This window comes from Loxodonta africana, chromosome 25, assembly GCF_030014295.1.
Source record: "Loxodonta africana isolate mLoxAfr1 chromosome 25, mLoxAfr1.hap2, whole genome shotgun sequence".
NCBI classification, from domain to species: Eukaryota; Metazoa; Chordata; class Mammalia; order Proboscidea; family Elephantidae; genus Loxodonta; species Loxodonta africana.
This window is the reverse complement of record NC_087366.1, coordinates 63,927,321-63,953,063: the sequence shown is the minus strand read 5'-3', so window position 1 is coordinate 63,953,063 and position 25,743 is coordinate 63,927,321. Positions and strand designations below refer to the sequence as shown.

The 25,743-nt window shown below is 41.1% G+C and overlaps 1 protein-coding gene across 26 annotated transcripts in view; it reads left to right on the top strand.

Moving 5' to 3' along the window:
- The window catches only part of RPS6KC1 (ribosomal protein S6 kinase C1), a 198,226-nt gene extending 173,190 nt beyond the window's left edge, over nucleotides 1-25,036 (top strand). For 16 of the 26 annotated variants that reach the window (XM_003419889.4, XM_023538676.2, XM_010599396.3 and 13 more), the window contains 3 exons: nucleotides 5,617-5,699; nucleotides 6,780-6,875; nucleotides 15,310-25,036. In XM_003419889.4, the coding sequence (XP_003419937.1) occupies nucleotides 5,617-5,699; nucleotides 6,780-6,875; nucleotides 15,310-15,420 (290 nt within the window). In that variant the 3' untranslated portion in view covers nucleotides 15,421-25,036. Of the gene's footprint in view, nucleotides 1-5,616; nucleotides 5,727-5,976; nucleotides 6,877-15,309 lie in introns of those variants that run through there. The other 10 variants (XR_010319450.1, XR_010319449.1, XR_002783604.2 and 7 more) reach the window with 7 other exon arrangements.
- The last annotated feature ends 707 nt before the right edge of the window (nucleotides 25,037-25,743 follow it).

The following is a 25,743-nucleotide window of genomic DNA, read 5'->3' as shown; positions in this document are numbered from 1 at the left end:
GCGATGTGTCTTGAAGAAGAGTGAATTCTGAATTTGGGGTGTTGAGGGCACTACAGTGGCTTAAAATGCAAGATGATTCATCTTTATAAAACTTTGTAGAAAGATTGGTATTCATTTAAAGCTTGAGTTTAACCCACATTTTTGAACCTTCTCAATTTGCTACACAATTTCCAGCATAGTTTTAGCACAGTCTTTGGGTTTTATTTTTGGGTCATGTCTTTGACAGATCCACATGGTTTAAACTGTTTAGTCCTGAAGAGCAGGGCCTCTGCCTGTAGATAAGTGCATGTTGTCACTTCCGTAGTGCTGGAATCACGTGGTCCGCCTTCCGTCTCTACTTCTTCAAGTACACAGTGTACTCTTTGCTTTCCTTTGCTTCCCATACACATGATAGCCTGAGGCTAAGCTTTCTCCTTTTTTTTTTTTTTCCTTCTTCAGGAGCTGAGCTTATTATAGTTACAGTTTTGGGGTCAGGTTTTAAACACTATTATATTTGGCAGTTGGAGCCTTGGCAGCACAGTGATTAAGCGTTCCTCTGCTAACCAGAAGGTTGGCAGTTTGAACCCACCAGCTGCTCCTTGGAAACCCTACGGGGCAGTTCTACTCTGCACTATGGGGTCACTAGGAGTTGGTATTGGCTCAACGGCAATGAGTTTTTTTGGTTTGTATTTGGCTACAAGGAGCCCTGGTAGCACAATGGTTAATCGTTCTGCAGCTAACCAAAACGTGGGTGGTTTAAACCCACCAGCTGCTCCCTGAGAGAAAAGACTGGCTATCTGCTCCTATAAAGATTATAGCCTAGAAAACCCAGTGGGGCAGTTCCACTCTTTCCTACAGGGTCCCTAGGAGTTGAAATCGACTTGATGGCACGACTTGATGGCACACAACAACAACACGTTTGGCCATAAGACAGAGTAGACTCGGACTAAATTATGATTGCCACAAGGACTAAAACATTTATTCTGTGTTTTCACAAGTCCTTAGGCAAGTGGGTTACCAAGGCAGCACCATTTTTCTGAAGAATATCCTGGCTTGTCGGAAGGTGTTCTGTGAGGCATTAAACATGAGTAAGCAGAGGCACGCAAAGCACACTCTATGTCTTGTCATATCTTTATTGCTTTATTTAAACTCGTTTATTCAAATGTGAAATTTGATAGTTTGAATCACTAGTATAAACCAAGATTTTATGTTGTGCAGGACTGATAGTGCTGAAAGTTCTAGAATTTTACTTAATTGTTCCCACACATTTGGTGTCTTTAAAATTTTGGGGATGAGTTGAAATCTGATGCTGCAAATAATTGTTGTGTCTCCCTTACATGAAAAGGTGATAAAGGTTAGATTTACTGACACTGGTTCATTCTATTTGGCAACAAGTGGTTAGTCTCTTAGGGAAAGGAATCCTGGCTGTGTATAGAAAGAGAAAAAAGAAGATTGAGGGGTGCTCTATTTTAGCATAATCCCACTCTATGCATCTTAGGTTAGTGAAGGGAGAAGGCGTTACGAGAAAGGCTTTTGAAAACACTGTCAGGATCATGAAATTACAGATTCCACGAGGTAGGAGGATGTTGGAGACCCAGAGGTCCTCATTTTCCGAGAAGCTTCGTGATTTACCCGGCCACACTCGAACAGAAGCATAGCTAGCCCTGGCTCTCTGACTGAAAGGCAGAAGTCCAGAATTCTTTGATACCACTGTCTTTCTTTGAGTTTTTATGGAAATAACCTAAGAAGTTGTTTTTCGTAGGGAATAGTTTATTTTTCTTCCCAGATCACTTTGCTTAATGCCTATAGTACCGCTGGACTTGTGGAGAAAAGTATTATTTCACTCAGGTTAAAACCAAAACCAAGCCTGTTGCTGTCTAGTCAATTCCAATTCATAGCAACCCTACAGGACAGAGTAGAACTGCCCCATAGGGTTTCCAAGGAGCAGCTGGTGGGTTTGAACTGCTGACCTCTTGCTTAGCAGCTGTAGCTCTTAACCACTGCGCCACTGGGCTCCTTACCCAAGCTAGAAATTGCAGCTATGGAGCGCAGTGGTGGGGCAAGGGCGTGCACAGAGAGGTAACATGTTGGATTTCATTGGAAAATATATTTTGAAAATTGACAAAAACAGTGGTAGAATTTATCCTTTAAAATGTTCTCTGCTATTTTCAAGGTTTTTAAAATTCAGGATAGGAGTTTAGGATGTCTTTAAGGATGTTATGCCTTTAAAATTGCCTGGTGTATTTGGTATTTCTTTACACTCTCAACTTCTGATGTGAGGCATGTATACCTGACCATTCGCTGTCGTTAGCTTTGTATATAAATCATCACTCTTGGTTTATGCTTACTTTTTGTTTGTAAAGATTTTGTAAGTAAGACAGTTTTATTACCGTGATTCTGATTTTGACAACCGTATAACTTCTGGCTTCTTTCTACAGTTCAATCTCAAGGTATATCTTAAAAATTTTAATCTAAGAATTGCTGGGCCTTAAGGGAGGTTGAAAGGAAAACCAAGACACCTTCCTCTTGATTATTAAAAGAAAATATTTACTTCTGTTTAAAACCCTTAAAGAAGAAATTCCATAAGTACTTGCTTTTGCGTATTCTGGTATCTAAGCTTTTGAGCTGTCAGGATGTTCTTCGTTTTTTTCGAAAACACAGGACACTGTTGTAGCTTATGTTCAAATTATCTGTGAAAATAACACAGCTAGCCACCAACTCCTTATGGTGTTAAACTTGCATTAAATAATGAAATCCTGCTTCATATAATGCTATTTTGAAGCGTTTTAAGTTGCGCTCTGAAGGTGATGGATGTAAAACTTGTTTAGTGTCTTTTGTTTGGCGGCAGGGGGTTGAAGAAGGAGATAACAAAAATAAAACCATTATTCTATGCTATTGGGAAAACTGATTTTAGTTCAACATAGTTCAGCAGTGTGGTCAGAGCCCAGAGTTCTGTGGAGGAGTGTTGTGTGCTGTGGAGTCGGTTCGAGCTCATAGTGACCCTATAAGACAGAGCAGAACTGCCCCATAGCGTTTCCAAGGAGCAGCTGGGGGATTTGAACTGATGACCTTTTGGTTATCAGCTGAGCTTTTAACTGCTGTGCCACCAGGGCTCCTGTGGAGGAACAGTGCCTACCATAGTCCCTAGTTGGTGCTGTTAGGTGTTTGTTGGCTGAATGAATCTCATAGGTGGAGACCTCACTGATTATATGTATGCCTGATTAAGCAAGATATTTGGATATTATTTAATAGTCAGTGAGAAGCCATTTAAGAATTTTGAACAGGGAAATGATACAAGCCATTGGAAGGAAATGTGTGATGACAGGACTGTGATAAATTTTCACTTCTCTACGAACACATGCTTTCCGAAGCTTCTCAAAGCATTTCTGGCGCTCTATGGGAAGGCGGGAACGCTGGGTGGGAGACAGTGGACTTGAATGTGGGAGGGGTAGTGTATGTACTTTGAGTGAGAGACCCCAGGGAGCTGTCCTTTATGACACTCACTATTTGGAGGAATCCTTGGGTATCAGAATCATAGAATTTAGAGCTAAATTTAACCAAGAGGCCCACGGGTCTAACCCTCATGTTACAGATGAGATCAAGTGAACTACTCAGGGGCCATCTCTCTAATATAGAATAGATTGCAGCTGGCGAAAGCTGTGTGGGCCAGCAGACTCTCCGGGAGGACTGGCCTGCACACAGCTTCATCTTCCCCGCTCCAAAGTAACTTCTCCAGTAAGCCTGAATGTTTCCGTCTCATTTTGTTATACTTTTAAAAATTGTACCACTAAGATAATCACTTGAGTTAGTAAGTATAAAAATAAAAGTCTTACCTCCCCAGAGGCAAACCACTGAGATATTTTGTAAACTATTTTTACAAAATTTTATAAATGCAAATTCTATTCTTTTATAGCATTTTTCTAAGACTTAACATATCTGAACGTTTATTTGTGTAGCTAAACCTGTATGAATAAAAAAAATTTATTTTTTATTTTATTCAAAATGGTTGTGTAGTTAGACTGTAACCTGTGAGAGCTGGAACTCGACAGGTCTGCCTCGTTTTTCTGTGTCTCGCCAGTTTTCCACCTTTGACAGGGCGCAGTCTTACCACTTTCCTGTCGTGTGTTTCAGTGGAAAATATTTGAGTTTTCCTTCTCTGACAAATTTCTGCCTTACACAGGTTCCATCTTTCACAGTTTTTACTGTAATATTTCAAGGATGTTCCACAATATTTATAAAACCAAACAAAACCGTTGCCATCGAGTCAATTCCGACTCATAGCAACCCTACATATATATATCATCAACACCTATTGTTAGACAGGCAGCTCTCAGTTTTTTAACTATCCACAATTTTATGGAGGCAAACGGTTCTAGGAGGGTTAGGAGACTCGGTCATTCAGTGGTTTGAATTAGTCCTGTGTTTTCTCTTCACCACCCGGCTTAGCGCAGCTACATGGAGAATGGAAGCTATGATCCGACAGGAAGTGTCTTAGGGGGATAGACTGGATAGGGACCTGCCTGAAGGAGCATAGGCTACATGGTCCCAAAACCAAACTAGACCTGTTGCTGTCTAGTCGATTCTACCTCACAGCGACCCCATAGGACAGGGTAGAACTGCCCCACAGGGGTCCCAAGGCTGTAATCCTTACGGGAGCAGACTGTGACATCTTTCTCCCCAGGGTGGCTGGTGAGTTTGAACCACCGGCCTTTTGGTTAGCAGCCAGGTGCTTAACTAGAGCTCCTTGTAGGCCTGTTCATACCAAAAAACCAAACCTGTTGCCATCGAGTCGATTCCGACTCACAGTTGCATGAGGCTAATAAGTAGTTTCAGTTGTGATTTAAAACATTATTTCTGTCTCTACTTCTGAACAGAATGGGTGGATTTGCAATTCACATCGAAAAACAATTGATAATTCAGGAGTGAGAAGGTGATACTGTAAACTAGGTCCTAGTTCTGCTATGAATTGTTTGTATGATACCAAAACCAGAAAAAACCAGACCCGTTGATGTAGAGTCAATTCCAACTCATAGTGACCCTATAGGACAGAGTAGAACAGCCCCATAGAGTTTCCAGGGAGTGCCTGGTGGATTCGTACTGCTGACCTTTTGATTAGCAGCTGTAGCACTTAACCACTGTTCCACCAGGGTTTCCAATGATACTGGACAAGACATTTCACCCCTCTGGTTTCTAGCCCGTAAGTAGAAGGATAATTAATATTGGATTAGATAATTTTTGAAGTTCCTTTTTAATTTAAGGAGGCTTTGTTTCAAAACCTAAAAAATGACCCCTAGAGGTAGAGTTGGCTGTACTTTCTGCGATTTGAAAAATGAAACAAAATGCTGATCTAGTAGGTTCCTGTACCTGTTTTAAGTATAGCATCTTGAAGGTGTCCCTCTATCAAATAAAGAACAAATGTCTCAGTGTAATATATGACTGTGTCAAAAAAAAAAAAAAAAAAAAAGCAACCACAGTAGGTGACCAAAAGGATAAGTAACTTTCAGGAATTTTGAAAGCCCGGTAGTATTTAGTATATGCTCTCTCAGCACTAAAAAGGTCACCTTGCTAATACATGTTAATTTTGAAAGTTTAATTGACCTTTGGAATTTTAATGTCAACCTTTTTTGGCGTGTTTAGAGGTTGGAGCAATCACGGAAGAAACAGAAGCCTGCGATTGGTGGAGTTTGGGTGCTGTCCTCTTTGAACTTCTCACTGGCAAGGTCAGCAGTAACCTGGACATTTAATACATTTATCCAGCTGCTACCCTGATATCAGATTGAGAACTTTAGCCTTTATTTTTTAGATCAGGGACTAAGTGAGAAAAGCTTTGATCCAAGAAACAAGCAGGGATAAATGCAAGTGTACCAAGATTCCAGGTTTTTTTTAAGTAGAGTTGTATTACAGTGATCAATTGAGTATAAGAATCTGTTATATCACAGTGTCATGTAATGAGATATAAGATTACATCCTTGTCATTTTCTGTGGTTGTTGGTTCAGCCTTCAGGGTCACAGCCATCTGAGGGGCTCATCCATCTGTATGGTTCATGTAAGGCTGTGTTAGAATCCTCCGAATGTTTTTAAACGTTTTATCTGAAACCAGGAAGGAATCTCATTTTTGAAAATTAACATAGATGTTAAAGGTAACATTCTCTTTTGTTCTCAATAATGTAAATTTCCCCTCTCTGTTTTAACTTCAAGAGAGAATTTATGCTCTCTGATCAATGACTTTTAAGCATGATTTTGTGGTTAATAGACCTTAGTAGAATATTGCGCAGGTTGCCTCCTACGAAGAAAACGGAGCGAGTGAACAGTTATGCTTTTGTAAGTAGTCACCTACCTTAAAAACGTAGAAAATAGCAACTGTCCAAGATCGCTGTGGAGTTCACAGAGCAGCCTCACCTGCGTTTAGTCAATAGCACCCTAAACACATAAAAAAGTGTTACTACTAACGGCTTCTAAACTTTGAAGGTTTTTAAGAGCATTAAGAAAGTGGAGGTGTCTAGTCCCTTTTTGGTTTTTGAGTGTAATTTAAGTTTCTCTATCATAAGGCTTTCTCTTAATAACCAAGGGAAAGGGCTAATCACATGGCAGTATCTCTGGATCACTTTTATAATAAACTTAGGGTGTAACCTTGATGCTCGCCTGCCTTTGTTTCATGTGTCCAAGTTAAAGGTCCATGGGCTCATAGCCCTTGTCCTCAACTGCTTAGGTAGAGTCCTCTGTACTTGCTGTCATGAACCCCGTGATAGAGCAGAATATGACGTTATTGGGTAAGAAGTGTACCTTGTTGACTGTTTCAGACTCTGGTTGAGTGCCATCCAGCGGGAATAAATACTCACACTATCCTGAACATGCCAGAATGTGTCTCTGAAGAGGCTCGCTCACTCATTCAACAGGTAATTCAATTGACTTTTTGGCCAACTGTATCAACCATGCAAATTAGTAAAGCCTACAGCCGCAAAACCGTAAAGAAATTAGTTTCAGGCAAGAAAAACCCATTAATAATTGTAAACTAAGCGTTACATTCAGCTGGCATATTTCTAGGCTTCTACTCTATCAAACTAGGTTTGTTTTGTTTTGTTTTTACTCTATCAAAGTATTGATGGGGTCAGAGAAGACAGTTAAAACCAGGTATCAGATTTTTTTAATCTAGGCAAATGTTTACTCAATTCCACATGTTTGTGTGGGTATGAGATTTAAGTATTGCTTTTAGCTTCTCAGGGGCTGCTTCGTTTGTGCTGTTATGTTTTGTAATCACATACGAATGGCTGTTCTTCAGCCTTTAGTTTATAAAGTTAGATATGGGCTACCCTGGCTGCGTAGGAGAGAGGCAGTGTTAGAAAATCTTGCCGAGTTAGGTCATTTCTTTAGCTTCATCCTTAGATGGGACTTGGTCATTGTTGTCAGTATATTTCATAACTTTGAAGAAAGAGATTATTGATCATTAAAGTTCAGTATCCCACAGGCAGGCCTGGAACTCTAGGGAGCTTCTTAAATTGATGCGTCACACTTATGATACCCAGGTTTTGAATAGTGGGTTTTGCTGCGTACACTGTGGGTTGTTACAGTTGTGGTTTGATAGAATGATCGGGCCTGGCATCTTTATACTTCTATGGAAATCGTAAAGGGAAAGGATGTGGAAAAGGTGAAGAACTAAAATGTTTGTTTAATAAAACATGAATTTTTTTTTTTAATCTGAGAAAATAAGTTAAAGAAACAAACAGAAACAGGGAGAGGGAAGTATATTAAGAAGAGGTTTACCTAATATTCTCTTGAAGAGTGATTACTGTTTTATTCAACAAACATTACGTGCAAGGCACGTGCTTTACGCTGCTAGGACGAGGCTAAACCACAAGATGGGATTTAATAAGGTGTCTTAGTCATCCAGTGATGCCGTAACAGAAATACCGCAAGTGGATGGCTTTAAGGAAGAGAAATTTATTCCCTCACAGTAAAGTTGGCTAAAAGTCCGAATTCAGGGCGTCAGTTCCAGGGGACGGCTTTCTCTCTCTGTCGGCTCTGGAGGGAGATTCCTTGTCCTCAGACTTCCCCTGGTCAAGGAGCCTCTCAGGCTCAGGGACCCCAGGTCCAAAGGGGGTGCTCTGCTCCGGGTGCTGCTTTCTTGGTGGTATGAGGCCCCCAACTGCTTGCTTCCGTTTCTTTTTATCTCTTAAGAGATAAAAGGTGGTGCAACCCACAGCTCAGGGAAACTTCCTTTACCTTGGATCAGGGAGGTGACCTGAGTAAGGGCGCCGTTAAAATCCGACGCTAATCCTCTCCACATAAAATTGCAATCACAAAATGGAGGACAGCCACACATGGCCTAACCAAGTGGATACACACATTTTTGGGGGGACATAATTCAATCGATGACATAAGGGCTATCAGGAGGTTTAACAAATACTTTGGCAAGTCAGGGGAAAGAGGGATGACAATCCATGTGGTGGTAGTATTGGGAAAGGGTTTGTGGGGTGGGTGTTATTTTGGCTGGGCCTTAGATAGACTTTGTCCTGTCAAGGTGGGATATAGGAAGAGTACCCTTGGTGGGGCTAGTATGTTGAACAAAGGCAAGGAAGGAGTCAGAAAGACCTAGTTTGGGAAATCAGAAGGTCAGTGTCTCTGGAGTGGAGGGATGAATACAGAGATGAATAGTAATAGTAGGTGAGAGTAGAAAGAAACCTCTTATGGGATTCTTTTATCAGAAACACTGGGTAGATTGAGTGAGAGGGCCAGAATTGTTCTTCAAGGAGATTAATTTGCCTGGAGTGTGCGAACTGTGCTAAGAATGCCAAGGTCACTTTGCAGAAGAAATGAAGTGATGAAAAGATTTATAAATCATTTCATTCTAATAGAAAAAAAGGACAGCTACTCATTTGCTTTCTCCTTATTTGTTGTGCCACAATAAGGTAAATTCAGAATTTTTTTTTCCCCTCTTAAAGAAGCAGTCATGTTTATATAATATTGACAATGGAATTCCCCACATGGATATGTAAAGCTCTGGTGCTCTTTTCTTTGTTAGAAATTACTGTTGGGAAGGAGTTGAGGCCTCAGGTCTGGTAAGCCCCCAAATACAGATACGTGTAGCTTATACAGTAAATCAGCGTTTGTCACTGGCCTGCCTGAGGAAGCCAGCACTCATGCCGAGAAACGTCATCAGGAAAGGGAAAAAGGGTCTCTTGGCATGATTAGCAATTTGTCATTTTGACTTTCCTCTTCCATTCCCTCACAGGTCATAGATGTCATTTTAAAAATCACAAAGTGGCTTATATGGAAAGAATTATTCTGTTTTGGGGAGTTTCCTTCTCTTTGGTCTTTTAGCTTCTCGCGTTCCTCCTAGATTTCGTCACCCCTCGTGCCCATGGCTCGGTGATCTGTCCCAGTAGGGTGAATGGTGTTCACGTAAACATAGTTCACACCAATCTTACTTTTAAAGACACATTTTATAGACCCTCAGAGCACGTATGTCTGTACTCTCCCGTGTGCATTTAGGTGATTATACCATGGTTGCTTTGTCAGTTGAAAGGTATTAATGAGAGGAAAACCTTCAAAACATAAATTTCTGTGCCCTCCCTGCTCATTCTCTGCCTGTTATTCAGGTTAAAGACGGGTGACAGTGGCTGGATTTGCCACTGGCTGACACAGTTTCCTAAGCAATCAAACCTTCTCCTGTGACCTGTCTTGAGGCCTGGTGTGCCACTTAAAACAGCACGATGAGCAAAATAGTCACGGGTAAAACAATTATACTTTTGCCAATAGATGTATGTCGTTGTTATTGTTAGGTGCCCTCAAGTCAGTTCCGAGTCATAGTGAGCCTGTGTACAACAGAATGAAACACTGCCCAGTCCTGTACCATCCTCACAAATTTTTGTTATGCTTGAGCCCATTGTTACAGCCAGTGTGTCAATCCGTCTCATTAAAGGTCTTCCTCTTTTTCGCTGACCCTCTGCTTTACCAAGCACAATGTCCTTTTCCAGAGACTGGTCCCTCCTGATAACATGTCCAAAGTATGTGAGATAAAGTCTCGCCATCCTTGCTTCTAAGGAGTGTTCTGGCTATACTTCTTCCAAGACAGATTTGTTCATCCTTTGGGCAGTTCATGGTATATGCAATATTCTTCACCAACACCACAATTCAAAGGCATCAACTCTCCTTTAGTCTTTGTTATTCATTGTTCAGCTTTCACATGCATATGAGGCGATTGAAAATACCATGGCCTGGGTCAGGCGCACCTTAGTCTTCAAGGTTACTTTTCGTCTTTGCTTTTCAACACTTTAAAGAGGTCCTTTGCAGTAGACTTGCCCAATGCAGTGCATCATTTGATTTCTCGACTGCTGCTTCCATGGGTGCTGATTGTGGATCCAAGTAAAATGATATCTTTGACAACTTTAGTGTTTTCTCCATTTATCATGATGTTGCTAATTGGTCCAGTTGTGAGGATTTTTGTCTTTTTCATGTTGATGTATAATCCATACTGAAGGCAGTAGTCTTCAGTTTTCATCAGTAAGTGCTTCAAGTCCTCTTCACTTTCAGCAAGCAAGGCTGTGTCATCTGCAAATCGCAGGCCGTTAATGTAGATGCATACTTGCAAATGTTAGAGAATACCCCATGAACTGAGTAAACCGACTTTAGTAAAAGTCCAAACATGAGCCTTCGTTGGAATTTCGTATTTGAAGTCATGAAAGAATGAAGGTGGAAAAGCTGTAACAAAGAAGGAACAACTTGGACGTTTATATTTCTTGAAATATGAAACCATATGTTACATTTACATTTACTTCTTCCCAGTGTTTGATATGTTGGATTTATATTATAATGCCTGATGCCCTTCACATTTCAGCCAGTAAGCATGGATTGTCTGATTCCGAAAATGGATTTGGTACATTTAGGATATTCTTATGTAAAAATTAAGTTTGTATTATAATAGCAGCCTTTCTCTTAACACATTTTAGCAACTTTCTTCTAATATAAAAATTCTCTGAGCAATTAGATTTAATGGTCTTTTTTGCATGCTAGACACAATAAGTTCAAGTAAAAAGACTGTTAGTATAGTCTTAAAGCGTATGCTTCACTCCGCTTGTGGATTTGGTAATATCAAAGTGAAGTAAAAGATTCTTGGCATGTGCAGAGTAAACACTCATGAGGCATGTGATGTTGTGGTTAAGAAGAATGGATTTTGGAGCCAGACAGCCTGAATTCAGATCCTGTCTTTGCTACTTACTTGCTGTATGATCTTAGACAGTTTCTTAATATCTCTCAGGTTCTATTTCTCATCTATAAAATGGAGATAATAGTAGCTATTTATAGAGTTGTTGTGTGTTAAAGGAATTAACCTATGTTAAGTGCTTGCAAAAATGGCAAACAATAAGTTGTATGTAAAAGTTTATTATTATTATTATGGAGCCCTGTGGTGCAGTGGTTAAGAACTTGACTTCTAACCAAAAGGTCGGCAATTTGAACCCAACAGTCACTCTTTGGAAACCCTATGAGGCAGTTTTACTCTGCCTATAGGGTTGCTATGAGTCGAAATCAACTCGATGGCAATGGGTTTGGTTTTACTGGTTGATTATTATTACTGATAGAACAGTGTTGAAGGTCCATGACATATAATAATTTGTGATTTGATGAAGGGTGTACTTGACGGCTAATATAGGTGGGGTGGCTGCTAGTGATAAAGCAAAGTGTTCTAAAGTGGTGGACTGGCATGTATAGACAGCCAGTGGATGTTTATCATGCAAATAATTAAGTTAATGGATCATGAATGAAAGAAAAAGTAGAGATAAAGAAAAGAAGAAATAGAACTTTTGGTTAATTTGAATCATGGGTTCTATTTATAAGATTATTAAGGTTTTAAGGGAATCATTAAATATTTCAGACTACATTCTGTGAGAAAAAAATTATTTGCTATAGGAGTATTCTCAAATTTGTGTGGCCATGGCCAATTAAGGAAGTTGGCAAATTCTCTCTCCTATAAAAGCAACTGCAAAATTGGACAAATTTGACAAAAACAAACATTTCAGTGCTCTGGAAATTGATCAAAGAGATACAATAGCATGAAAAGCATTTATGCTTGAAAGCTGCTGAACTTTGGGAAAGAACAGTAGGAATCTGTGGCATTCTTGCCTGGGACTGCACCCATTCCCCCTCCCGTGTGGTCAGGCACAGAGATTCTGCCAGAGCGGGACAGGCCATGAGGACCAGCCCTGAGGCACGTGCGTAGGAGCAGGAAAGGACCAGCCAAAGGTAATAACCAGTGCATACTTGAAAGGCACGTTCCCCTACCTACACACACTCCGTTGTTAGAGGATGGAAACCTTAATGGCTTGAGGTGTTTGAACACAAACTCTGTTCAGTCACTGGCTGACAGTAAGCTATGCAGACACAGAGGTGACCTCTAAGAAACTCAAGAAAAAAAAATATGAGCGGAGACAGCAGCTGCACATTAGGATAGGGCTGGGAGAGCAGTTCATTGAGCTCCTTGGAAGCATAGATTAATGTTTTCATCAAATTTAGGGTGTTTTCAGCCATTATTTCTTCAGATGTTTTTGCTGCCCATTTTCCTCTCTTCTGTCCATCTGGGACTCCTGTTATGTGTGTGTTGGTCCACTTGATATTATCTCACAGGTCTCTGTGGCTGTCATTTTTCTTCAATCTTTTTTTCTGTTTGTCAGACTGTATAATTTCTATTGAGCTTTTTTCAAGTTCACTGATTCTCTTTTTATCTCAAATTTGCTGTTGAGCTGTTCTAGTAAATTTTTATAGTAACTTTTTTCATTTCAATTATTTGCTTTTTTAATGTGTAATTTCTGTCTCCTTATTGACAGTCTCTGTTGATTCATTGTTGCCATATTTTCCTTTAAGTCTTTAAACATAGTTTCCTTGAGTTCTTTGAACATATTTATAATAGCTTCTTTGAAGTTCTTAACTGTTAAATCTAAAATCTGGGGATTCCCATAGACAACTTACGTTGAATGATTTTTACCCTAAGTACGGGTAATACTTTTATGTTTATTTACATATCTTGTAATTTTTGCTGAAAATCGGTCATTTTAGATAATATTTTTTGTAATTCTGGAGTCTGATAGTTCCCCATGAAAATAGTTGTTGTTTTGTTTGGTAATTATCCATTTTAGAAATAGATAAAAGATTTGAATTGATATTTCATCAAAAAAGATACATAAATGGTGAATAAGGACCTGAAAAGATGCTCAACATCGTCACTGTTGTTGTTGTTAGGTGCCATCAAGTTGGTTCTGACTCATAGTGACCCTGTAGGACAGAGTAGAGCTGCTCCTAGAGTTTCCAAGGCTATAAATCTTTATGGATGCAGACTGCCATATCTTTCTCCTGCGGAGTGGCAGGTGGGTTCAGACAGTTGGCCTTTTGGTTAGCAGTCGAGTGCTTAACCCTGCGGCCTCAGGGCTCCATTTCATTAGGCAGTACAAATTAAAAGCATTGGATACCACTGCATACACACCAAAAGGGATATTATTGAAAAGACAGTACCAAGTGTTGGTGAAGATGTAGAGAAACTGGAAACCTCATACATGGGTGATGGGAATGTGAAATGGTACAGCCACTTTAGAAAAGTTCGACACTTTCTTAAAAGGTTAAACATATACTTACTGTATGACACAGCAGTCCCACTCTTAGGAATGTACTCAAGAGAAATGAAAACATATGTCCACACACAAACATGTACGTGAGTGTCGATAGCAACATTATTCATAATGAATGGATAAACAAAATGTGGTATATCCGTGCAGTGGAATACTGTTCATAAATAGAAAGGAACACATTATTAATAACATGCCACAACATGTATGAATCTCAAAAGCCATTATACTAAGTGAAAAAAGCAGCTGCAAAAGACTACATATTTTATAATTCATTTACATGAAAAAATCCAGAAAGGAAAAGTTTATAGAGACAGAAAGCAGATCAGTGGTTGCCTAGGGCTGAGAATGAGAGAGAGGATTAACTGCAGATGGCATGAGGAAACTTTGTGGGGTGATCAGAATGTTCTAAAACTGGATTCTGGTGATGGCTGCACAACTCTTTAAATTTACTAAAAGCCATTGAATTGCACACATCAAATAGATGAATTTTATGGTGTGTAAATTATCCCTGCGTACCTTAGTCAGGTTTCTCTAGAGAAACAGAACCAGTGATCTTGTGTCCAAAGACCTGTAGGCCAGGCGATGAGAAGAGCACAGAGTGAAGAGGGAGAAGGTTCTGCCAAAACATCTATTGATAGTCTGGGGGCAGAACACACCCTGAGGAAACTCCCTTTCGACTGACTGATTACATTACATTAGATTTCATTTGGAAGGTGATTTCAATAGATTGCTGATGGGACAGCAACCAGGCTGCTCTTTCACCAAACCACTGGGAGCCATAGCCTAGCCAAGCTGACACATAGAATCAACCCTTAAACCTAGTAAAGCTGTCAAAACAAAAATTTAAGGAATCATAAATGTCTCAGGGCGTCTTCCTCCACTGTATCCAGAGTCTACTATAATTGTATATGACTGCTTCTCTTATCCCACACTAACAACCCTGTTGCTGTTAACCTGTTTTATGCATGATACCTATTTTTGAAGAAGTCCCAACACGTTTCACTTATTGGATCACATTGTCTCATTTGAGTCAACTAGTCCACAGAAAGTGATTTTATAATATGAATTAGCTCGTTCAAACTTTAGGTGAAGTTTAGTTCTGGTGTGTATATAGTTCATTAGGGCTTGAGAGACTTCTCCTTTTCCTCCTAAACCTCCTAATCATGAAGGGAATAACTGGCTTTCTCAGTATTTGGGGTAAAATCTAATTAATATCGAGGTATGTCTTAGAAATAGGGAATTGGTAGATGTAAATGTCCTGTGTTCCTACATGAAGATGATAGAAACAAAAGGTTACTCTAGGTAATGTTTTACATCAATTACAAAGGCATGAATTCAGTTCAGGTATCCCCCGCTACCTTGCTGGCAGCTAGAGTGGTATCAGGCATAGTTCCCATTCAATGAAACCTAGTTAGTTGGCTATTAATCAAGTCCGTTTTGTCACTGGGGTTGAATTTACAAGCTCTTTCCCTTCATCTGGAGCCCTGGTGGCACAGTGGTTAAGAGCTCAGCTCTGACCAAAAAGCAGTTCAGGTCCACCAGCTGGTCCTTGGAAACCCTAAGGGGCAGTTCTACACTGTCCGCTAAGGTTGCTGTGAGTCAGAATTGACTCTGTAGCAATGAGTTTGGTTTTGGTTTGGTTTCCTTTCCTATGTTTCTTTTTTCCCTTGATTTGCCAGTTGGCTCTCTGTTACTCACCAAATCCTTCTTTTTTTAGCTGCTGCAGTTCAACCCCATGGAGCGTCTTGGTGCTGGTGTTGCTGGTGTTGAAGACATCAAATCTCACCCGTTTTTTACCCCGGTGGATTGGGCAGAACTGATGAGATGAACATGATACAGGCTTATCTGCACACATTCTGATCTTTTCTGTGACAGGTGTTTCCAGCAGAGGCACCTCTGCCTCACAGGCATTTATGGAGCACCAAGTCATTTGAATAAAGACATTTAAGGAAGTGGGGGAAGAAAAAGGTTAAAAAAGAACAATTTATTTACAGTTACTGCCTGGAGAAGACTTTGGCTGATTTATATAGCCAGGGGCTGTTACACACAATCCTTTAACCGAGGTGTGAGCTGTATCTAATCTGCGTTTAGTGTTGCAGATGAGTTGTAAACCCACCGGAAAGAGGAATGTCTTTGCAGATGTTCTTCCAGTATGAAGTTCTAAGTGTGCTTTCTGCTTGAAAGAAGGACCTTTATATGGCAGCTAAGTGTGCTTTCTGCTAACCAGGATTGACTTATATGGTCAAATTAACATCTGCTGAATAATACACTAAAAGTTCTTCACGAATAATGCCATCTGTGGAGCTTAAGAAGCAGGAAAGAAGAATATACATATGCCTAATAGGAAACCTGAACAACACAGGACACCATACAATTCATCTATCTTGAATGTGATCTCGTCTTGATTCCTTCTCTCAGAAGTCCACGTGAGAAGAAAACACTCTGTGCCGTCAACTTTGTACTCTGCTGGTTGATACTACTTATTTGGAGAAGGCATTCATGTAAACACTTGCTTTCTCTCTCTCCTCATTTCCTTTCCCCATGTCTTACATCCTTGCCCATTCTCTCATATTCCATTTTTCCCACCCCCACTAATGCACATGCAACAAAAAAGGGGAGGGAATATTTATTTCCCCAGATTGTATCAACTTAATGAGGACTAATGATGTGAAATAAACATGGTGAAAATTTAAATCTCTGCTTTATTTAACAGCTTAAATTTTTTTTTAGAAAAGGCCAGTGTTTCTGTTCTTTGGAATGTTATAAATTTCTACTTCTTCTTCTTAGGCTTGACTTCGTTTTATTTTTTGGCTGCGTGTGCTAAGAACCAAAGGATCTCATCTAAATGGAATCAAGTGGCGTTCCTAGTTTATTCTTTACAGTTAGGGGATTTCCAGATTGGCCTCCTAATTTACTTGTCATTATGTAGAAAGGATATGCGTGCTCCTGCAGCTCCGAAGACTTGTATTTGCTATTTTTTTATGTTGCTAAGGTAGCTCCTGTCATCATGTGTTTTTCTGTAATCGTGCGTTGCTGAGTGACATCGTTTTTCTATTCCTTACATTAACAAATGTTTTAAGAAATGTTAATTACTATTTTTTAAACTTTCAAAAGAAACAAGAATAAGTCACTATTTCCAAGTTGGGAGTCATCAAAAATAATTTTTCCTGTATGTTTTAAATCTTCCTTGTATTTTTGAAATCTGTGTGACAGCGCACCCCTCTTCGAGAGCATCTGCACAGCTTCCATCTGCCATTGTCCAGGTCCTCCCATCGAATTCAAATGGAAGCACAAAATTCTTTAGTAAAACAAAGGAAATGTGCAAGCAGTTTTCGTTTTTCTATTATTCTACTCCCCCTTTTTCCTTTTTGATCCTGTTTCTTATAACCTGAAGCCCAGCTGAAGGGCTGCAACAACACCAGGTTGGGGGCAGGTCGTCAGGATCACAGCTCCAACCAGATGACATCACTCCCTGGAACTGGATTTCAGCTCACCAACAGACTGCCTCATGACAGGAACTCATGCAGGTGAGTCTTGAGAGTGACTTCCTGTTAGGACTAGTAGGAAGTGTGCAAATACTCAGAGCTGACCATTACAGAGCTTCCTTCCAGAAGTGCCCTATGACATGAAAGCAGAGCTCCAAACTAAGGTGAAGCTCCCTGCCCCACTACGTGACTTGGGTCCCAGGGATTCAGAGGACAGTAATGTCAACAGATTGTTGCTTTGTCAGTCTGTTGAAACAATTCCAGTGCTTCACTTTCTCTCTCTGTTACTCTGTATGTTTGATTGGAACATGTGCTTAGTGTAAATACATCATCCATAATCATGGTTGACGTGAATTGTTCGAGTAATAAACACACAGGATAAACGGCTATGGGGTGATGAGCCCGAATCTCTTTTTACTTAACGATACACTAGTATTTTAAGCTCTAATGCTGTGGGTGATACTTGTCTTGCTCTTTTTTGTTTTTGTTTGTTTTGTTTTTAGCAAGGGAGTGGACTGTGGGTCAAAAATCATAAAAGAAAATTGCCACTTAGTATTTGTCATTCAATCTTGTATTTTATTTCTATATGAAATTACAAATGTCATTGATTATTATTTTACTATGCTCTTTATAAAAGGGCTTTCCCAGAGAAGTTGCCAATAACGTTATGATGTCATGCCCCTTATCTTAGGACAAGTTACGAAAATTTACCATTTCTATATCACACATGGGTAACTTAAGCTTCCTAAATGTTAAAAGAAATGCCATCATTTCGGCAATTTGCTTTAACAATGACATGGGTTAATGCTATGTGAGACAAGAATGTTTTCAACTTAATTGTTATGATAACTGAACTCCTAATAATATATTTAAACTTGTCTTACACTCTTTTAAACAACTATAATTCGTGTTGTATTGACCCCTAAGCCTTTCTTGTCCTATTTCAGAGTTGTTGTGAACCAAAATTGAGGTTTACTTTGATACAATGCGTGCACTGAAGAGTACAACATTTGTAAATAATACTCAGGGTACAACCAGTAAGACTATATTATGGCCTCACACAAAGTAGGCTTTGGTTAAGTTCACTTACCTTTAAGTTATGAATGCAAATAGAAAGAAGCCTGACTAAAGCCCTGAAGGGCTCTTTGCTTCCCAAGGGCTCCCTATAGAATCCTTATTGGGCTCACTTAGGGATCACTTTATAGTCAAGGCCAAGGCATGAGACAGGTCATCTTTCTTCTTAGAGAAGCTGGGTTTAACCTTTGGCATATCTAAATGCCCTGGCTTAGAGGGAAGCCTGCTATTCCAAGGTCTTTCAGGATTGTGGGATATGTTGCAAAGTCTTGGCGTGATGTCCTGGTCCTGTCTCTGACTAGCTAGCCTTATAACCTTGATCAGTAACAACATTCTAGACCTGTTCCATATCTGTAGAATGAAAGGGGAGGTGAGTTCCAGAATTCCTTCTAGCTCTACAAGCATGTGATGGATTTTCTGGTTTTCAGAGTGAACTAATTTAATAAACTTTGTAGGGAAAGACAAGGTTAATGAAACTCTTAAACTGGTACTTAACTCTTTTATAATTCTTTTTCTAGTAATTCTAGGTACTTGAGTTCCTGCCATATACCCTCCGTAGTTATGTGGCTGTAAAAATTATAAATAGAATGAAATTTTAAAAGGTTATTCCTCAGCAGCTCTCCACAGGAAAAGGAGAGTTGAAGGTCAGAGAGAAGTGCGTAGAAATGAAAGGTTAGGAGACACCTACAGTTGCGCACTTCTTAGACCTTTCTCAATAACCATGGTGGTATCTCTACCCCTGTTGCCCTCGTCTATCATATTTTATAAGTTTACTTGACTCAGTACTTTGGCAGGCAAATCAGAGTACAAAATTGATACTTTCTGTTCCTACTTAAAGCAGAGCATTAACCTCTACCAGACTAGGTAATTTGGATTTTTCAGTATTTGATGACTACTCAGCTCATTTTAAGGATTTCATGTTAAGCCCTTGTGTTGAAGGGTTACTAAATGGCAAAAGCTGTAAAGTCAGCTATTTCTAAATAAAGTTGTAAACATAATAGCATTAGGGAAATGGGAAGCGAAACACTGTAGGTTTTTGTGACTCGGCCTTACTTGTTCTTTCAAGGACAATGAATAGGAAACCAGAGAACGAGCTTCCTTTTTGGTAAGATTTACGATAGTGGTGTCATGGTGTCAGATGGTATGGCCTCACATTTTTTGATCACTTTTGACCAGAGATCTGTCCCTGTCACATGTTTTCTTCCCTTGATCTAGGTATCTTGTCTCAGGGAGAAATAGAGGCAGAGAGAATTTGTGGAGGCTTAAGAGAGAAAGTAACCTGGGTGAGGTTGTCCACATGAAATGAAGCAGAGCTCTCAGCAGACGTATTGGCCCAGGTGTCTGGAGCAATAGAGCCTTCTTTGTTGAGCTGGATTTAAAGTGCAAATTCTTTGTTCTTCCCTTAGGAAGAGTTAGGCAGGAATTGAAACTTCCTACCATCCCAGAAAAGAGGTGGCTGAACTGCCTTTTTGGAAAGGATTAAGTGACACACTTATCTAGAGTCAGTTCTAGCTTCGTCTCCTTGCTGAAGACAGCTGGTATGGCTGGTACTAAAGGAAGAGGCTGTGGGTGTCTGTAAAGGGCTGCTGGGATTTCTTTTAGGTGCGGATACCTCTTATTGAATGTCATGAGGAGCAATGACAAATGAACCAGCTTTGGGCACACTTAGGGTTGCTGCCATCCTGCTCTTGTAGATCTCAAGTCAAAAATTGTCATATCAAAAAGTTAACTCTTCTAGGAATGTTGATCAAATTCTCCTCAAGTTTGGGCATTTGGTAGCGTTAGGGATCCATAAGGCAAAAGTTGGACCAACCGCACCAACCCCACCAACCCCACCAACCGCACCACAAGAGGCAAAACGTTAAAGGCATCTGAGCAGTTTCAGTGCCAAAGTAACGGCTATAATGTGAAGCTGCCCTTATCATATTGGAAATATATTTGTGGTTGTCGTTGTTGGGTGCCGTCGAGTTGATTCTGACTCATAGTGACCCCATGTGACAGAGTAGAACCTGCCCCACAGGGTTTATGGGAGCGGATCATCAGATCTTTTCTCCCATGGAGCTGCTGGTGTTTTGAACCACCAACCTTTTGGTTAGCAACCAAGTGCCTAACCATCCACCCCCGAGGCTCCTTTACGTAGATACAGATAATTCAATAGGACATAGAAAACAATGAAGAAGAAAAGGAGGTAGTGTTGACAAAACATTAAAAAATCTGTACCATTATTCAACCTCTCAGGATGGCTCTAGAAAGAAAATGTGTTAGAGAGTTGAAGAATCTACCTTTCACAAAAGGGTTCTGGTGGACTGAGAAAATGTGATTAAAACTGAGCTCTTCTCCTCACGTTCTGCCCACCCTCTTTTTCTCTCCTTCTCCTACCTCTCTCACTTCCTCTTCATCGCCCCCCAACCCCATTTTGGGCTTTTCTGGCCACTGAACAAAAGACTTGGTACCTGCCTTCAAGGACCTTCTAAAACTCAGGAGAGAGAAGAAGCATAAATAGTAAGTAGGGCAGAGAAGGGTAGACGCTAATAAGGTACAGAGAGTGCGCTTGAGCACAGGAGAGATCTGAGGAGCTGCAGGGATGCTTCCTTCACTGGAGCAGGATCTTCAAGTTTGAGTAATGTCTTTAAATATACGGTTTTTTAAAATTTTATTTGTAGAGAAGGAAAGTATCCAGGGGGACAAGACAGCACGTACAACGGTATAGAGATGCTTGACTGGTGTGTTGGGCGCATGAATTGGAAACGTCAGCTGGGGCCAGATTACATGCCACATGAGACGTCTGGACTTCATTCTCTAGGTTGTGGAACTAGTGAAGGTTCTCAGAGACTTGGCACTATTATAACCTGCTTTTACGAAGATAATTTTAGGTTAGAATGGAGAATAAATTGGAGAGAGAGAGAGGTGATGGAGGCAGGGAGATCACTTGGAGCTATTGCAGAAAGTCAGGTGAGATAAAGTCATGAGCTAAGCTGGTGGGATAGGAGAGCGGGGTACATAATCAGACCCTCTTATGTGTCTCTTAAAACACACACAGTATAGTTTCCCTATCAAATAATTGCTTTCATTTTTTCTTGAACCAGTACATATGAGGAGATTATGGGTTTTTTGTTTGTAAAATCACCCCCAAGGAATCACCAGAGAGACAAACTAGGGAAGCTTATACACCCCCGTGCCCCAGTTGATAATGGTATTCATTATTCAGAGCTTAAAACCCCTGGGTCCCAACTCTCTTTCTTCCATTATTTTGTGGTGCTTCTTCCCACTTTTTGCTTTTATGTGCTTGGTTTGCTTTCTGTTTGGACAGTGTTGTGATCTTTGCTCTTTGAAGGCAGTACATGCGGCTAGGTGGTTTCTTTTGTACCAGACCTCTGGTATACATTTAGCTTAGCTCAGCGGTTCACAAAAAGTGGTCCCCAATCTGGGTCAAGGGAATAGGAGCAATCTTTACTCTTCTGAAAACTTTTAAGTTTGAAATTACTTCCAAATAAAAGTCTTAGGAAAAAAAAAAAAGTGGTCCCAGCTCATCCATGTCAGCATCACCTGAGAACTTGTTAGAAATGCATGTTCTCAGGCCCCATCCCAAACGACTGAGTCAGAAGCTGAAGGCGGGGGTGGGGTGGGGGCACACAGCATCTGCACTTTAACAAGCCGTTGCCGGCGACGACTGCGATGCATCGTCAAGCCTGAGAACCACTGGTTTAGTCTGACTTCAGGTTACTGCCTCTGCCCTGTGTGCTCATGAGTATCCTCTCTGGTATGTTTTCGAGTCTGAAGACATCTCCCAACACTTAGCATACTTCCCAGGAGGCAGGCTTAGGGAGTCATGTGGCAGTGGGAACTGGTGACAGGAAAAGACACACAGTAAGAACAAGGAGAAAGCAAAAGGCAAGGGACAATCAGTTGAAGAAAGAGAAGATCAGGGAGGGGAGAAGAAGGAGCAGTGTGTGGTGGGGAGTGGTTCACTTCCCCCAAGAGACGCAACCACTTCTGTCCAAGTTGTCTGTAATCAAATCACTCACTTTATAGGCAGCTTTTGTCATCTCAAATCCATTTTGGAAGTCCATGGAATAAGCACCAAATTATAATAGTAATTCTTTTGATTATTTGTTGTATATTGTTGGGTGTTTTGCTGCTTCTTAAGTAGAGCTACATTTAGCTTTTAGTCCCTGTGTTGTTCAAAATTGGCATGTAAAGAACTTAAACCAAACTTGGGGAAAATACCTGTTCTCTTCAGATTCAGACAGCAGAGAGGAGTTCTCTGTGTTCTCTTCAGAGCCAGCAGGTTCAGGCAGGGGTGCTTTCTGGGTAGACTTGGTTTTATCTTCTGTAAATGGGCATCGAGCTTCACAGGAGTAAACAAATTCATTAGCTGTTCCCTGAAGGTTAAGGGTGTGTGTGTGTGTGTGTGTGTGTTTGTGTGTTGGGAGAATGTAAGTAATCCAACTATCTTTTCATTTTAAATTAAGGATCTTTGATTTGTAAGGTGCCAAGATTATTTGATGAGGTTTTTAAGAAGGTATATTTTGACCAAATATGTATTTGACATATCAGTGAGCATCTGCAAAATGTTTAGATAACTTGCGTTGTCAGCAGGTGGGGTTCATTGTCAGCAGTGGCTTCATGTGCCCAGACGCTCTCGCTGTGCTCAGCCTCGGTGGTAACGTGCCGTCCTTTTGAAAAATGACACTGTTGCCTAAACCACCATTCGCAGCACGTGCTTTGCATTTTTTTCCAGTGGTGATGGGAGGTTCCCACTAACCTGTTACCCTCACCCACTTATGACCAGAGGCACACCCAGGTGGTCCTGGTTAGGAGGTACATTACCTGATGGACAGCAACTATCGGTTTTGCCCTGAAGAGGGTCAAACCCGCCAGCTGGTAAATGTCCTTTGGGGCTATTTCCCCAAGTCTTCTGACTGCATGGTGAGAGATCTTTCCACCCCGACAGAGTCCATCTCTCAGTCTCTCTTGTGGATATAACCCTCTTTAAAGTGTCAGACCACAAGCCACTCTTGACCAACATTCGATCTTGGATAGAGGGGAGGCTGGTTAGAGTTTGATATTTGGAGGAATCATGCTGCCCGCTTTTTATACTCATTCACCCCTTACGTCAAGCCCTAAACTTCTCAGTTCAACCCGCCCCTCCTGGGCCATTCCCCCACCCCATGTGACTGAGCAGGACCTGAAGCCTCTCTCAGGGTGGTATCACCTTAGCATCAAAAGCCACCACAAAACACAGGCTCCCTTTCCTACTTCTGTGAGTAGAACTCTCTGATCACACCTTTCTTGATTGCAAGGATCCCCTCTAGACCAGAGCTTCTGGGTCTCACCCTCTCCTTTCCATTGTCCTCGCTGGCGCTGGTGAATCTTGGCACCCAGAGAGCAGAAACCCGCAGCCATCCTGACGTTGCCGCTCGCTGTTGCTCTGCCACAGATTTCGGCTACACCCCGTAGCCTCTCTCCTCTGTGGGTTGTCATGGTTTGAGGGACAGGAGGGGAGTGCAGTTGCTGCCTGCTGCATCTGTCTCCTTCTGAATCAACCACCCCCGCTCCCCAGGTGCCAGAACAACTCGCTGGGTTAGAATGCTCCCCATCTCTGCCTCTCCCACCCACCTGCCTGCCGTTGCAGCATTGGTAGCAGCCTTCCAACGAGCCTTTTGTCGTGGAAGCGCTGAACCCATGGCAGGGAGATTACCAAGAGACTCTTCCACAATCTGCCTGCCCTCCCCTTGCTCCCTCTCTTTCTTTCCTTCCTTTGTCTCCTTCAGTAGCTGGGGTCAGAGTCCCTCGCCAGACTGAGAACATGGTTGCTATTCCAGGACCCAGATGTCAATATGTGGCAGCATCTGGCTTATTGGCAAGCATCGCTGGCAGTTGTGCTGGCTGCTTCTAGGCCTGTCATGTGGCTGAGCCTGCTGAGGGGGGCCCTGTCAGAAAACGGGGTTTCTTTGAGAATATGGTTTCAACCAAGGAGCCCACCAGAAAACAATGAGCCTCACTGAGAGGACATGAATTATTGGGCAGGGTGACTGCAGACAGTAGCTTTGATGCTGATTCTGGGCCTGTTTTGCAAAAATCCCTGTTTCATGTTGTTGGCGCGGGCTCCTCACGCAACCTTACCTTCTTGTGCTGTTCGTGTTTCAGGTGCCTTAAGGCATGGAGCTCCTTGAAAGAGAAACACAAATCAGTAAAAATGTGGAGATAAAACCCTGCTCCTCAGAGGCGCCTGTTTGGCACAGGGAGTGCATGATAACAGCTTGCTTTAGAAAGGTGACATTTCTGCTGAAGGCTGAATAATAAAAAATGCATTCTGAAAGCTCAGCTCTTCATGTCTTCTGATGGTTGACTTTTGGAGTGAAGGCCATTTCTTCAGTGGGAAGGGTCTTTTTTGAGGCTAGCTCTGCAGCCCCCAAACATGGCAAGTTAACTCTTGTCATAACTGATGAGGCTGAGGGGCTGTTGGCTTAAATTAATTATCACATAGTAGGGCTTTTTAACCTTTTTTTCAAGATGCAAACAGTGCTCAGAACGTGTCCAGCTCTGTCCTAGGTGCTGAGGGACAGAGACAAAGATGAAGAGCATGTGGTTCCTGCCCCTAAGGACTCGGGTCGCTGATGACCAGGTGAAGTATGCTTCCATAATGTAGTGTCTTCTCTACAACCTGTGCAGTTGGACAGGGTGAGTGATATGCTCTGTGTTTTACAAATGGAGAAACTAAAGCCCAGAGATGTGATGGGATTGTTTCACTACAGGTTATAAACTCCTGAGGGCAGGAGCTGAGTCTTTAACTTTTTGCAGCTCTTTTCTTAGTTAGTAGCCCCTACTCACCCATTTCCCCCTTTCCCCACATCTCCCCTCCCAAACACACACACACACACCCCAAATAATAAAGAGATCTTCACAAAACTGAGGCCAAGTTCATCTGACGGGCTGAAGAAAGGCGTCAGGATGAAGCAACAGCAAAAATGAGCTTGACTGAGAAGAAGATGATTTTGCAGTCTAGGGCTTGCAACAAGAGGACTGAAGGGCTGGTCCACTGAACTCTCAAAATTGACCTGCTGGAACTGCCTTTTTACAGGGCCCTATACTGAGGAGAATTTGCTGGGAATGGAATCAGAATTGACCAGGTCAGGGACAAAATTGATCAGCAGAGGTCAGATCAAAGGAGGGGAAGAGACCCAGGAAATCTCAGAAAGTAGGATGTCGCTTTTTTTCTTTTTAACACTTCACAAAAACGAGGGCGCTCTGTGAAGTTAGAAACTTTTTTCCTTAAAAACCCACTTCATTCTAATATTCAAGAAAACTGATTTTACATAAAAATGCACAGAAGAGACAAATCAATGTCAAGGCTACTACAAAGTTATTATAAGAAAAAAGAGAATTAGGAGTGGAATATCACTACAGACAAAGCACTCCAGAAAGAGGTGCTCACAAAACAGATCAAAATTGCAATTTACTATATTTAAAAGTAAACAGAAAGACATTAAGAAAATTATATAAGACATGAAAGAAAAACATAAATCATTAAAAAAAAAAGTGAAGTGACAACTCAGGAAAGAACTAGAAATAAAAGAAAACATGATTTC